At 40.8% G+C, this 14,032-nt stretch overlaps 1 protein-coding gene across 1 annotated transcript in view; it reads right to left on the bottom strand.

The window, feature by feature from the left end:
- SYT2 (synaptotagmin 2) overlaps nucleotides 1-14,032 on the bottom strand; it is a 224,737-nt gene that overhangs the window by 65,013 nt on the left and 145,692 nt on the right. The window contains exon 5 of the mRNA XM_073561058.1: nucleotides 4,250-4,372. Within this exon, the coding sequence (XP_073417159.1) occupies nucleotides 4,250-4,372 (123 nt within the window). The remainder of the gene's footprint in view (nucleotides 1-4,249; nucleotides 4,373-14,032) is intronic.

Below are 14,032 nucleotides of genomic sequence, written 5' to 3'. Positions count from 1 at the left end.
GCTTTGGGGCTGTTTCTCTGCAAAGGGGCCAGGACGACTGATCCGGGTACATGAAAGAATGAATGGGGCCATGTATCATGAGATTTTGAGTGCAAACCTCCTTCCATCAGCAAGGGCATTGAAGATGAAACTTGGCTGGGTCTTTCAACATGACAATGATCCAAAGCACACCGCCAGGGCAACGAAGGAGTGGCTTCGTAAGAAGCATTTCAAGGTCCTGGAGTGGCCTAGCCAGTCTCCAGATCTCAACCCTATAGAAAACCTTTGGAGGGAGTTGAAATTCCGTGTTGCCAAGCGAAAAGCCAAAAACATCACTGCTCTAGAGGAGATCTGCATGGAGGAATGGGCCAACATACCAACAACAGTGTGTGGCAACCTTGTGAAGACTTACAGAAAACGTTTGACCTCTGTCTTTGCCAACAAAGGATATATCACAAAGTATTGAGATGAAATTTTGTTTCTGACCAAATACTTATTTTCCACCATAATATGCAAATAAAATGAAAAAAAACCAGACAATGTGATTTTCTGGATTTTTTTTTCTCAGTTTGTCTCCCATAGTTGAGGTCTACCTATGATGTAAATTACAGACGCCTCTCATCTTTTTAAGTGGTGGAACTTGCACTATTGCTGACTGACTAAATACTTTTTTGCCCCACTGTACATCCAGACATCCAAACTTCCAACAAACTAGAGACTCTCGAAAGGACAGCAGCCAAGACATAATGGCTATAATGGCTCCATCACGAGGGGCACAGATTTGTCATTCTACAGGATGCCAACTTAGGGGATCACGGCCCCGGGTGAAAGAAAACAGATCTGCTCCATTGACCATCACTAAACCATGGATACGTTTGGGGTAGTCATGATTTGGACTCACCGGTCACCTGACTTCATGGAGATGTTCAGGTTGAGACCCTCTGGTCAATTGGCCTCGTACCTCAATGGACTGTCATCTTCCTAAGCTTGTCATTACCTCCTCTCTTTGCTTGTCAAATGTGGGGTAGTTGGCCCTGGAAGCTTTAAAGTCACAGCTGCTCTCTTCCCGGCGAGCTATCGGAAGGATGAGACTCTGTAATTTGCACCATCTTGGGTATTTTGCTGGGGCTGTTCTATGTGTTATTTGCCTGTTTTGTGGTTCAATGAAATATTGCCACACTGTTTTACCCTCACCCTGTGTTGTCTGAGTAGTATTATGCCAACAGTAAAAAGAGAGGGGGCATTCAGCGGAATGATCTCTGGTCCATGAGGTTTTGGCTAGCGGACTAGAGCACCCACTCCGCACCATGAATGTGCACTACACACGCGAATGTTGTGTGAGACCGTAGTCAAAGGATTGGTAACCATTCCTGGGCCAGTGCGAATCACTAATGTAATGCCAAATCTGGAATTTTCCTTTAACCCCTTTACCCCCAAGGGTGGTTTGCATGTTAATGACCAGGCCAATTTTTACAATTCTGACCACTGTCTTTTTATGAGGTAATAACTTTGGAACGCTTCCATGGATCCTGGTGATTCTGACAAAGTTTTCTCCTGACATATTGTACTTCATGATAGTGGTAAAATTTCTTTCATATGACTTGCATTTATTTGTGAAAAAACAAGGAAATTTGGCAAAAATTTAGAAAATTTTGCAATTTTCCAACTTTGCATTTTCATGCCCTTAAATCTCAGAGATATGTCACACAAAATACTTAACAAGTAACATTTCCCACATGTCTACTTTACATCAGCACAATTTTGGAACTAAAATTTTTTTTGTTAGGAAGTTATAAGGGTTAAAAGTCGACTAGTGATTTCTCATTTTTACAACAAAATTTACAAAACCATTTTTTAAAGGGACCACATCATATTTGAAGTCACTTTGAGGGGTCTATCTGATAGAAAATACCCAAAAGTGACACCATTCTAAAAACTGCACCCCCTCAAGGTGCTCAAAACCACATTCAATAAGTTTATTAACCCTTTAGGTGCTTCACAGGAATTTTTGGAATGTTTAAAAAAATGAACATTTAACTTTTTTTCACAAAAAATTTACTTCAGATCCAATTTGTTTTATTTTACCAAGGGTAACAGGAGAAATTGGACCCTAAAAGTTGTTGTACAATTTGTCCTGAGTACGCTGATACCTCATATATGCAGGTAAACCACTGTTTGGGCACATGGCAGAGCTCGGAAGGGAAGCAGCACCATTTGACTTTTTTGGCTGGAATTGGGATCAGACGCCATGCTGCGTTTGGAAAGCCCCTGATGTGCCTAAACAGTGGAAACCCCCACAAATGACACCATTTTGGAAACTAGACACCCCAAGAAACTTATCTAGATGTGTGGTGAGCACTTTGAACCCCCAAGGGCTTCATAGAAGTTTATAACGCCCGGGCGTGAAAATAAAAAATCATATTTTTTCCACACAAGTGACACCATTTTGGAAAGTAGACCCCCTAAGGAACTTGTCTAGATGTGTGGTGAGCACTTTGAACCCCCAAGTGCTTCACAGAAGTTTATAATGTAGAACCGTAAAAATAAAAAATCATTTTTTTCACAAAAATTATCTTTTCGCCCCATTTTTTTATTTTCCCAAGGGTAACAGGAGAAATTGGACCCCAAACGTTGTTGTGTAATTTGTCCTGAGCATGCTGTTACCCTATATGTGGGGGTAAACCACTGTTTGGGTGCATGGCAGAACTCGGAAGGGAAGGAGTGCCGTTTGACTTTTCAATGCAAAATTGTCTGGAATTGAGATCAAACGCCATGTCACGTTTGGAGAGCCCTGATGTTCCTAAACAGTGGAAACCCCCAATTCTAGCTCCAACCCTAACCCCAACACACCCCTAACCCTAATCCCAACGCTAACCATAACCCTAACTACAAATCTAGCCCTAACAGACCCCTAACCCTAATCCCAACCGTAACTATAATCCTAACTTTAGCCGCAACCCTAAGTTTAGCTCCAACCCTAACCCTAACTTTAGCTCCAACCCTAACCCTAACTATAGCCCCAACCCTCACCCTAGCCCTAATGGGAAAATGGAAATAAATACTTTTTTTATATTATTTTTTCCCTAATTAAAGGAGGTGAAAAAGGGGGGTTTGATTTACTATTTATAGCGGGTTTTTATGTTTGGCAGCTGTCACACGCTAAGACGCTTTTTATTGCAAAAAATTGTTTTTGCATCACCACATTTTGAGAGCCATAATTTTTCCATATTTTGGCCCAGAGTCATGTGAGGTCTTGTTTTTTGTGGGACGAGTTGACGTTTTTATTGGTACCATTTTCGGGCACATGACATTTTTTGATTGCTTTTTCATTCCGATTTTTGGGAGGCAGAATAAACAAAAACCAGCAATTCATGAATTTCTTTTGGGGGGGCGTTAATACTGTTCCATGTGTGGTAAAATTGATAAAGTAGTTTTATTCTTGGGGTCAGTACGATGACAGCGATACCTCATTTATATTGTATAAAAATACAATAAAAACTATTTTATATAAAAAATAATTATTTTTGCATCCCTTTATTCTAAGAGCTATAACTTTTTTATTTTTCTGGTGATTGAGCAATATATGTCGGCTTGTTTTTTGCAGGTCAAAATTATGTTTTCAGCGGTACCACGTTTATTTATATCCGTCATTTTGATTGCGTGTTATTCCACTTTTTGTTCGGCAGTATGATGATAAAGCATAGTTGTTTTTTTATTGGTGTTCACTAAAGGGGTTAACTAATGGGACAGTTTTATAGGTCGGGTCATTATGGGCACTACTAAATATGTGTACTTTTATTGTTTAGATTTTTTTGTTTAAACATTTTTTTATTGATGGCATAAATATTGATTTTTTATTATTATTTCTTAAAATATTTTTACAATTCTTTAATTTTTTTATTTAATTCTTACTTTTACACTGTGTCCCACTATGGGACACTCATTTTGTACAGACTCTTCGCTTCTACAGTATAGCATGCAGATCTGCATGCTATAGAAGCTGTCAGCACTGCAGCTTCTGTACACTGAGCTGTGAGAATTCCTGACATGCACTGCGCATGACAGGAAGTTTCACAGCTCTGGAGACCCGGATGTAGTCATGACAACATCGGGTCTCCATGGCAGCGATCGGGACCCCGCGTCATGACACTAACTGTATAACACTAACTGTATAACATACATGCTAACATTACTGGCTCACTTGAATTGAGCGACGCATTTTACCTTTGCTTTGGGCATCAAAAGTGTTATTTTACCTGGATGCTGTTACCTGGTTATTTTGAAAGTCATAGTCTAAGGAGAATTGTAGCTTTCCAAGCTTCTCTTCTTCTTTTTCCTCCTCTTCCTTGTCTTCACCTTCTGTTAATCCAGTTTCTGCATCGTCATCATCATCCTAAGAAAACTACAGAAAAAAAGAAGAGTAACTTATTTTGATGGATGTACAAGGACGTCAGCATTTGTGCTTACTGCGATTGGTTGCTGTCATTGAATGTCATGCATCTCTCAACATTACCCTTGAGCAAAATTTGAATGAACCTTTTGCTACAAATCTCTGGTGAGACTTAAATGGTTTATACTAAGTTTATCCCATATATATAGCAGGGAATAAATTACTGATTGCTGGGAGTCAGATCAACAAAACCCCCACCAGTTCCGAGCACAGGGCATTCACTCTATGGCAGGGGTGGGGAATCTTTTTTCTGCCAAGGGCCATTTGGATATTTATACCATCCTTCGGGGGCCGTACAAACTCCGCCCACAAAGTACATCCTGACTCTGGCACTGGTTTCATGACTTAATCTTTCATTGCATGCCCTTCAATGTTCAGTAGTGAACACTGCGTGTGTGTGCTAACAGAGCAAGAAGAAATTAATGAGATTGTGGCAATCAAAATACAGCTCCCTGCCCAAGAATGCGGTCCCTGACAATCTGCTCGGGGGCCTGATAAAAGGTCATCAAGGGCCGTAAATGGCCCTGGGGACTGAGGTTCCCCACCCCTGCTCTATGGGATAGCAAAGAACTCTGGGAACATTATTAGACTTGGTACAATTGTACTGTCAGCAAAGTAGGAATTTTATAAGTGTACTCCATTGCCTATTTGTCTTAATGCAATACTTTTTTACTTGAGAAGGGAATTCAGCTATATTTTTTGTATCATGAATTATGGAGCAGCAGAAAGTTTCTGGTATCCATATAAAAATGAGGGAATGTGTTCATGGTCTGTTCTTACTTGTACATACAGACAGCAAAATTTGGGCACCCAAAGTCAAATTACAGTAACAGCACTAATTATTATCATAATTGTATTTCTGCAAAAGTGTTGATCTCAAGAATTTACTTTGAAAAGCCATCTTCCAAGCATGATGTGGACAATTTAAGATCTCAGGCTGGAATCACATAAGTAGTTTATAGGCACTTTTGTGCTGTTTGCTTGAGCTAAATCCAGAAGTATTTACAATTTGGGATAACACATGTGATAGCACATGTCCTCCAGTAAAAACTGTCCTTATAGTGTTGACACCCTGGGGTGTCAGTAAGTGATATCGCCTCTACACTATATTAGAATAGTTTAGGCAATATAGGGACAGAACGTTTCGTGTTTAGTTTTACCTCACTATTTTAATTCATAATAAAAGTTAAGTTTTAGGACTTGTTAGTGAGGGTTCGGGTGAGTTATTCCAAATTGTAAATACTGTATTTTTTGCTTTGTACGACGCACTTTTTTCCCCCAAACTTAGGGGTAAAATGGGGGTGTGTCTTAGAAAGCGTGCATGTCTTACCGATACCGTGGGTGTAGGCCCCAGGCTGGGATGAGGGGGTGTCCGGGTGTCTCTGGGAACAAATATAAACCTAGCACTCAACTTAAAGGTATTTGCAAGGAAGTTTATTGTAGTACACGAAAAAAGACGTTTCGGTGAATGTGACCTTCTTCAGTTACGTGTGGTATATAGATTGCGTAGAGCTTATAGGCATCTATCAGAAAGGACGATGGTGCTTTAAGCATTGTGGAGAATAATCTCTCTAAGGTAATGAGCTTGTCAGTATATAGGAGAGGGGCAAATGTGCCTCCAGATGCGGTGTTCACCGGCCACTGGACACCGCGTCTGGAGGCACGCTTGCCCCTCTCCTATATACTGACAAGCTCATTACCTTAGAGAGATTATTCTCCTCAATACTTAAAGCACCATCGTCCTTTCTGATAGATGCCTATAAGCTCTACGCAATCTATATACCACACGTAACTGAAGAAGGTCACATTGACCGAAACGTCTTTTTTCGTGTACTACAATAAACCTCCTTGCAAATACCTTTAAGTTGAGTGCTAGGTTTATATTTGTTGCTTAAACAGTTTGGGAAACTAACCTTAGCACCATCTTGAGTTGTGCTCACGGTGTTTTTTCTCTACGGGTGTCTCCGGTTGTTGGCCTGTGCTGCGGGTGTCTCCGGTGCCCAGCGGTGCTGCGTGGGTGTCCAGCACTGCCCGGGGCTCTGCTGACATTTTGCAACTGGCCAGAGCCCCGGCCCTTCCACGGTTCCATGTGTGGTGGTCTCCGGGAATATGGCTGCTGCTGAGGACGGTGCATATGTAGATGGTGACCTCAAGATCAAGATCTTGAGAGATGAGATTTCAGCGCTGAGATCTCATCTCTAGAGATCTTGGTCCCGAGATCACCATCTGAGCATGCGCCGCCCCCGGCAGCGGCCATATTCCGGGAGACCACTGCACATTGAACCATGGAAGTGTCGGGGCTCTGGCCTGTCACAAATTGTCAACAGTGCCCCTGGCAGCGCTGGACACCCAAGCAGCACCGCTGGGCACCAAAGACACCCGCAGCACCAGCCAGCAACCGCCGGGCCCTTGGAGACCCCCTGCAGCAGCACAAGACCCCCGCAGCAGCACAAGACCCCCGCAGCAGCGAGCCACACATCGGCGCCCCCCTCATTCCTGCCTGCGGCCTGCAGCATCACCCCACTCCTGCCTCATCTAGCAGTGACCCTGGAATCCCGCTTCACCGCAGCCCCCACCCCCGTAAGCAATAAGATGCCAGGATTATAAGAAGCACCACCATTTTATTAAAAAATATTTTTTTCTTATTTTTCTGGTATGGTAAATCTGGTATGCGTCTTATAATCCGGAGCGTCTTATAATCCGAAAAATACGATAATTATTATATATAGCCCTCCCAGGCCCTTACAAGAGCTCCACAATTTGCACATTGATAAATCCAGAAGTAAATTTAACCAGCAGGTAAAGAATAATGCAGAAATCCTGTATACTTAAAGGGTGGAGTTTTTCCAAGTCTCTTTTTAACGGCTCGCTCACACTAGTGTATACATTGGACAAGTGTTATCTGATCTTTTATAGGATAGCACTTGGACCAATGTTATAGCATGAGGCAGCACTGATCAGCGTTTTTTTCGTCATGCCAATTCGGCATGAGAAAATAATCACAGCGTGCTGCGAGTTGTTGTGCAAATCAGATGACACTCACCCATTCATGTCTATGGGTGCATGGAAATCATTGGACTGCACTTGAATGTCCAATTTACGTGAACTCACACAATGAAGAAGATGTAGGAATCTTGTTCTCCATCTTCTCCTCACTTGTGCTATGATTCACTCATCCAAGAGAATTGGATCACAGTAAGCTAACATTCTGATCAAACTGTGATCAGTGCTTGATCGGCGTGTCATTTACTGTACATAATCGACATGTTTTTTTCTCATGAAAGAATCTACGCTTCTGTGACCCTGGCCAAATAGACAGCATCAAGTAGTTATTTTCAGAGAAAAAGATCATCTGGATTCTTTTTAGGATTATCATTATTTTTTATCTTTGTAAAAAAAAATCCACAATAAAATAACAGCAAAAATTGCCTGTGTGTTTCGGCCTCCAAGGAAAGATTGGCACTTAAAGGGTACAATTAAATTATTTTTTTCACCACAACAGTTAAAACTGCATGACCATGGTTATTTTTACAGATGAAACATTTTTATTTTGCATGTTCCACCTATGAAAACTTTTTGGTTTGAATTGTACTGTAAGATCACATGCAGTTTTAAATGTTGTAGGCAAAAAAGTCTCCTGTATATGTACCTTTAAAAGAAGTCTGTCACCTCAAAATGCAAATTCAACTACGGTACTTTATTTAGCATCTATAAAAATCATACTGCAATACAGATTTCAATATTTTAATGGCTGAGAAAAATCTTAACATAAGGGGGCATTGGTGCACTGTTGGCATGGCCAAGGGCTCAGTGTACCATTATGCCCCCTCAATGTGCAATCTGAGCACTTTACCTTATCCTATTTGACAACGCTCGCTTGCCCAGAGCAAGCACTGTGTGATCTCAATCCGAGACTATGTACGTGTGCACTGAAGCTGTAGGTGCCCAGGGGTGCTTCCACAATGTCATCTATGAGAGCGGGCCTGTACAGACAGTCAGTGCGCCTACCTTGGGTCAGGAAATGAATTCAGGCAGCACTTAATTGCATATGAAATAATTATTTTTTTCTTAAACACTGATATCTATGCTTAAGATCTGATTTTTATGGGGGCTAAGTACTCTACATACCTGTATAAAGTTTATCTGCATGTTGGGAGTGTAAGACTCCGCATAAGGGGGGTGTACAGCTCCCCCTAGATACTCCCAGTTTCGGCAGAGTCACTTAAAACTGGAGTGAAAATGCCAAAAGTTGTAAAATTTTTGCGTAGCTCTACATTGACAAACATTTTGCTATCTTTCAAAGTATTTTACGCCAGGTTTGTGGCATAAAGGGCTTTGATGAATGAAAAATGGCTGAACAATAAAAAATACTTGCTGCTGCCTCTCCCCGGCTACGCCACATACAGTAGTTTTGGCCTTGGAATTTTAAGCTAAGGCTACACTGTGACATTGGCCACATCACATGTAATGTTAGATAAAGGGAACCTATTAGGTGATTGCAGCCAGGTAAATTGTTCTCTGAAACACTGTGACCTGGAGCGGACAGATAGAAGAGGGTCCCTGTGCAAGAACAATATGTGGGTTCCCAGTCCAATAATGTGTCTGTGAATGAGGCTTCTTGCTGCTTTGGAAGTCAAAGTGAGCCCCCTTTGCCTCTTTAGCCCTTGTGCAGCTGCACGGGTTGCCCCAATGGTCCCTCTGCCTGTGGCTCTGGCTTTGCAGGCAATTGACAGCTATTGTGTGTGCATAGGAGAATCCTGGCAACCCCCTGCAGCAGCGCTATGAGGAGCTGGCCAGAGTGAGACTAGTCTGGTGTCTGGTCATAGTCCCCGGAGAGATCATCAAAGTGCATTTTCTCTGAAATGCTAGAGCCTAGATGCAATTGCGCCATCAGGTTGTGACCTATTTCGCCAGTGGTATGGGCAGCCTGAATCACCTGACACTTCCTGCAGTGGGGTCATATAACAAAGAAATAAAATAACTTAAGATTTTTAATGACTTGCTTGTCATAGTAACTTATCAATCCCATTCACTAATATTTTGTTGTAAAATAGCAGATACACAGTGAAATCTTTGGCCAAGTCTCATCTCAGTCTACCTGCTGTGAATTGTGGTCACATCCTTCTCACAGACTGCTCTGGATCACACCGCCTTCTTGCCAGTGCTTTAGCAAATGTTTTTATGTCAGTCAGTGCAAATCACCTTGGCTCAAATCAGTGTATACTAGCTGGGTGATGAGCCATGACCAAATTTCTTCCAGGTGCCATTACGACATTATCAAGATCCTCTGCATCCAACAGAATTCAGACCACTGGAGACTGTCCTCTTCTCAATTATGGACACCACTGCTTGTACTATCAGTACTGGTGTCTATATCAGTAAAACAGGGAATAAGAAGCCAAGGTCATCAGCGCTGACAGTATAAGTCCTCAATCTACCTGGTGGCCAACTCCTGTCCTAAACTAATATCCTAGTTTAAATGAAGAAAGAACAAAACACAAACCCTCTTTGAGCCTTGTACTGGAATGAATGACTATACAATTTTTTGTGGCGGGACTGTGTTCAAAATGTCAAGAAACAAAGTGTGAATAGTGGCATCAGTTTTTCTACACCATTTTAGCAATCATGTGAGTCCTACTCAAAGTCACTTAGAGAAGCATGGTTGCCAATTAAAATGAAAATACGTGAGTTTTTGAAAATTATGTGGTTGTACTTGTTATTCCCAATGCCGGCATATACATTTTATTTTAATCATTTTAAAACTTTATCAATCTAGTAGACTTGCAATGGGCTAGAGTGAATGAAGCATTCATTCTTTATTCAAATATAGGACACTGGATAGGTGACAAATGTTATATATAGGCCAAATAACATTTATCATGTACAGGCAGGGACAGCAAAAAAAAGGTTCGAGTAGGTTGGAGAAAGGTGCTAGATTTTACAATTAATTTTTTTTATTTACCTTCACATATTATATTTATTTATTTTTTTAATTTAGAATATTTATTTTTTAGGGTTTTTTTTACATTTTTTTACTGTGTTTGGAGGAAGCTAGAATAATATAGTGAGAGAATTCCAGAGATAATAGTGATATAATGTTTACTGGCCATTAGATCAATATTATCAGTGATCTGCTGTCAGAGGGTTGCTAGGAGGACATGTACACTAGCATGACCTCAGAGCATTCTTCTCTCATCTATCAGACTGTCTGAGAGGTCACTATTTTTTTGACAACAGCCCAAATGGCAGAAAAAAACCTATTGATTAGCACCATGTTCTACTCAAGTGCTTTGTTATACTTTTTTATGAAATGGAGTTGATGATTTCTTCCTATGCGCATATTATTACACGAGACTTTTACAGTCTGAACATGAGACGCCTGTACAAGCGCAATTGTGAACTCTTTTATGGTAAATTTGCTATTATTATGAATTATTGGTCATTTATGAAGGAGCCAGAGTCTGAGGTTTAGCTGGATTCATAGACGGAAAAGAGTGGAAAAAAGAGGAATTGGAGTTGGAACAACGGCTTGCAGACTCCACATCCCTGCTGTAACATCAAGTAAATTAATATATTAAAACAAATTTTCTTTCAGTAATGCTGTTAGTAAAGCTCTGTGGTACAACACAATGTAAAGGTGTAGACCTAATTACAATCAGTGGTATGAATGAAACATAGCAACTAGTTTATGCTTCTCAAACAGATCATGAAGATGGAAATTAATACTGACATACAGTATAAACACAGCTGTAGACCTCATTCGGTCATCCATCTTGCATGTAAGTGTTCTATCCATGATTTTATTGGATAGAAATACATACACTTATGGGTAGTTAGTAACTACTTGTAGATAAGTTCTTAGCCCCAAACGAAAAAATAACCAAAGTTTCGGACGGGTAACCCCTTTGTGTAAAGTATAGCGTGGCACTACTACAGGGTGCACAAGTAGGTTACCCAGACCCAAGTGATTAATAAAGTAACTTGGCACTAAACCGAATGATCCTTTTTCAAAATAAGTTTTTATTGACTGCCACAATAAAAACTTATTTTAAAAAGGATCATTCGGTTGAGTGCCAAGTTACTTTATTATTCACTTGGGTCTGGGTAACCTACTTGTGCACCCTGTAGTATTGTGCACAATAAAGACTTATTTTGAAAAAGGATCATTCGGTTGAGTGCCAAGTTACTTTATTATTCACTTGGGTAACCCCTTTGACCATGTTATTCTAATCCTCACTGCCCTGTGCATGGCTGTCAGGGGACAAAATATAAAGAAGCCCTTCCCCTTTAGTTAAAGGGATGGACTACAGTCAGTTTAACAGACAAAAATGTAACTTAGATCTGCAGGACATTAAAAGGATATTCCCATCTCCAAGATTCTATCCTAATATGTTGTAGGTGTAAAAATGATATTACAAATACCTCCAAATAGAAATGTAGTATAGTTTTTCTGATTCACTATGTCTCTTTCCCCATGTACAGGCATTGCAGGACCTTAGATATCCATGGTTACGACGACTAGCAACCAGCTAACTAACGCTATATCAGTGGTCATAACCATGGATACCTAAGGTCCTGCAATGCCTGCACATGAAGAAAGAGACATAACGAATCAGAAAACAACTATACTACATTTGCAATTGGAGGTACTTGCTAATACTAATATTATTACATCTACTACAGACGGAGATAGGATCTTGGAGATGGGAATATCCTTTGAACCTCCTCCTTCTCTGCAGGAAACAAACTGTTTCAGGATCATACAGAAAGAGATGCTGATTAACAAACCTATTTTGTGTTTAATTTACGCATTAATATCTAGATGTAGTGTTTTCTTAAAGTTATCCCCTGTGCATAGGAGAGAATATAACATACTGATCTCTAGGGGTCTCAAACATGGGGCTTGGCCAAGTCCAGTCTGAATGTGGCAGAGGTGAATGCTGTACGCATGATCAATCTCTGCTTCATACATTGTCTAAAGGTACTGTCACACTTAGCGATGCACCAGCAATCCCGACCAGCGATATGACGCAGTCAGGATCACTGGTACATCAGTGGTCGCTAGTGAGCTGCCACACAGGCAGATCTCACTAGCGACATCGCTGGGGACGGGGGTCGCTACTTACCTGTCACACCAGGCGAACCTGCGTCCTCCCGCCCGGCTCCACGCGTCGCTCGTCGTCACAGCAGAAAGCGCCGCAGGAAGCTGACGACGAGAAACAGTCCAGGACGTTCTCGCGCGATCAGCGATAACCAGCGGGGGAGCGGGTCGTAGGTAAGTATCGCACACAGCGATATCGCTAGCAATATCGCTATAACGTCACAAGTTATAGCGATATTGCTAGCGATATCTCTTAGTGTGACATGCCCTTAAGGGACTATTGGATAAAGCCAAGTATTGGACTCGGCTTTCTCTGTCAGTCACATTAATAATAAATGGGTCATTTATGGCTTTTCTAACAATATCTGATAAATACAAAGGCCCAAAAGGTATAACATAAATTCTGTTATTTCTGTTAACCCATAGCCCAAACATAAAAAAGTTACAAAAATGTGGAATTTGTATAAATGTAAATGCTTTTGAATCAAAGACACATAAAACTTAAGTACGAATAACTCACACCTCCGTTATTATCCTATGAGACATGACTACATGCCACAGAGGCATGAAACACTCATGGGATAACTATTCCCAAGCGCTAAAATTATTCCAGCCATGTTTTTGTCTACTTGAGTGTACATACACCACTTATATTTGTTAAAGGGAACCTGTCACCAGATTTTCCATGTATGAACTTTATCCACAACTTTTAGCACTTCAAGAACCCCTTCATAAAATCACAACTCATATGCACAGGTAAGAAAATATCTTTTGTAATTATTTTCTCCACATGCTAATCGGTCCTGAGCAGTCCAATGGGCGGATCCAGACTCCCTGATGGCGGACGTCTCCTATGTCATCCACAGAGTCATTTAAACTCTCACACCTGCACAGTAGGGAGCAAGAGATGCGCAGTCACAACAGGCCATGTGGTGGACATCATGCACGTCATTCAAAGCTGGAGAATTGGCGTTTGAGGGGACAAAGGAACCTCCAAGCACAGTTTGGAAACGTCCATTGGACCGCTAGGCGCTGGTTAGCATAAGGAACAGAACAATTATAAAACCCATTTTCTTAGGTTTGAAGGGATTGCAGAATTGCTATTAAAGACTGCACAAGGATGGTGGAAACTGTTTATACGGGTGACCGATTCCCTTTATCAGTGTATCAAATTAGTATTATTGTTGTTATTTTGCAAATTGAACTAATTATATTAAAGTACATATACAATCATTCAACCAAACCCTTATCTAGATAAACAGGGCCCTTCATACACACAAATCTAATTTGTAATGTTATCATCAATAAATATGTCTATTTTTGTAATAGCAATCATGCATATGCACTTACCAATAGAGGGAGTTATCATGATGCAGGGGGAGATATAGACATCAATTGGAGACAGTAGAAAGACAGGAAAGCAAAAGAAGAGAGGAAAAGGAGCTGCAATTAGTTTTTGGGGGGCATGAATGTTCTTTTTGTATAGAAATTAGGATCATAGT

The sequence above is a fragment of the Dendrobates tinctorius genome, unplaced genomic scaffold (genome assembly GCF_039654945.1).
Source record: "Dendrobates tinctorius isolate UK_male_01 unplaced genomic scaffold, ASM3965494v1 ptg000312l, whole genome shotgun sequence".
NCBI classification, from domain to species: Eukaryota; Metazoa; Chordata; class Amphibia; order Anura; family Dendrobatidae; genus Dendrobates; species Dendrobates tinctorius.
The sequence above is the reverse complement of the archived record's forward strand: the minus strand, read 5'-3'. Positions and strand labels throughout refer to the sequence as shown.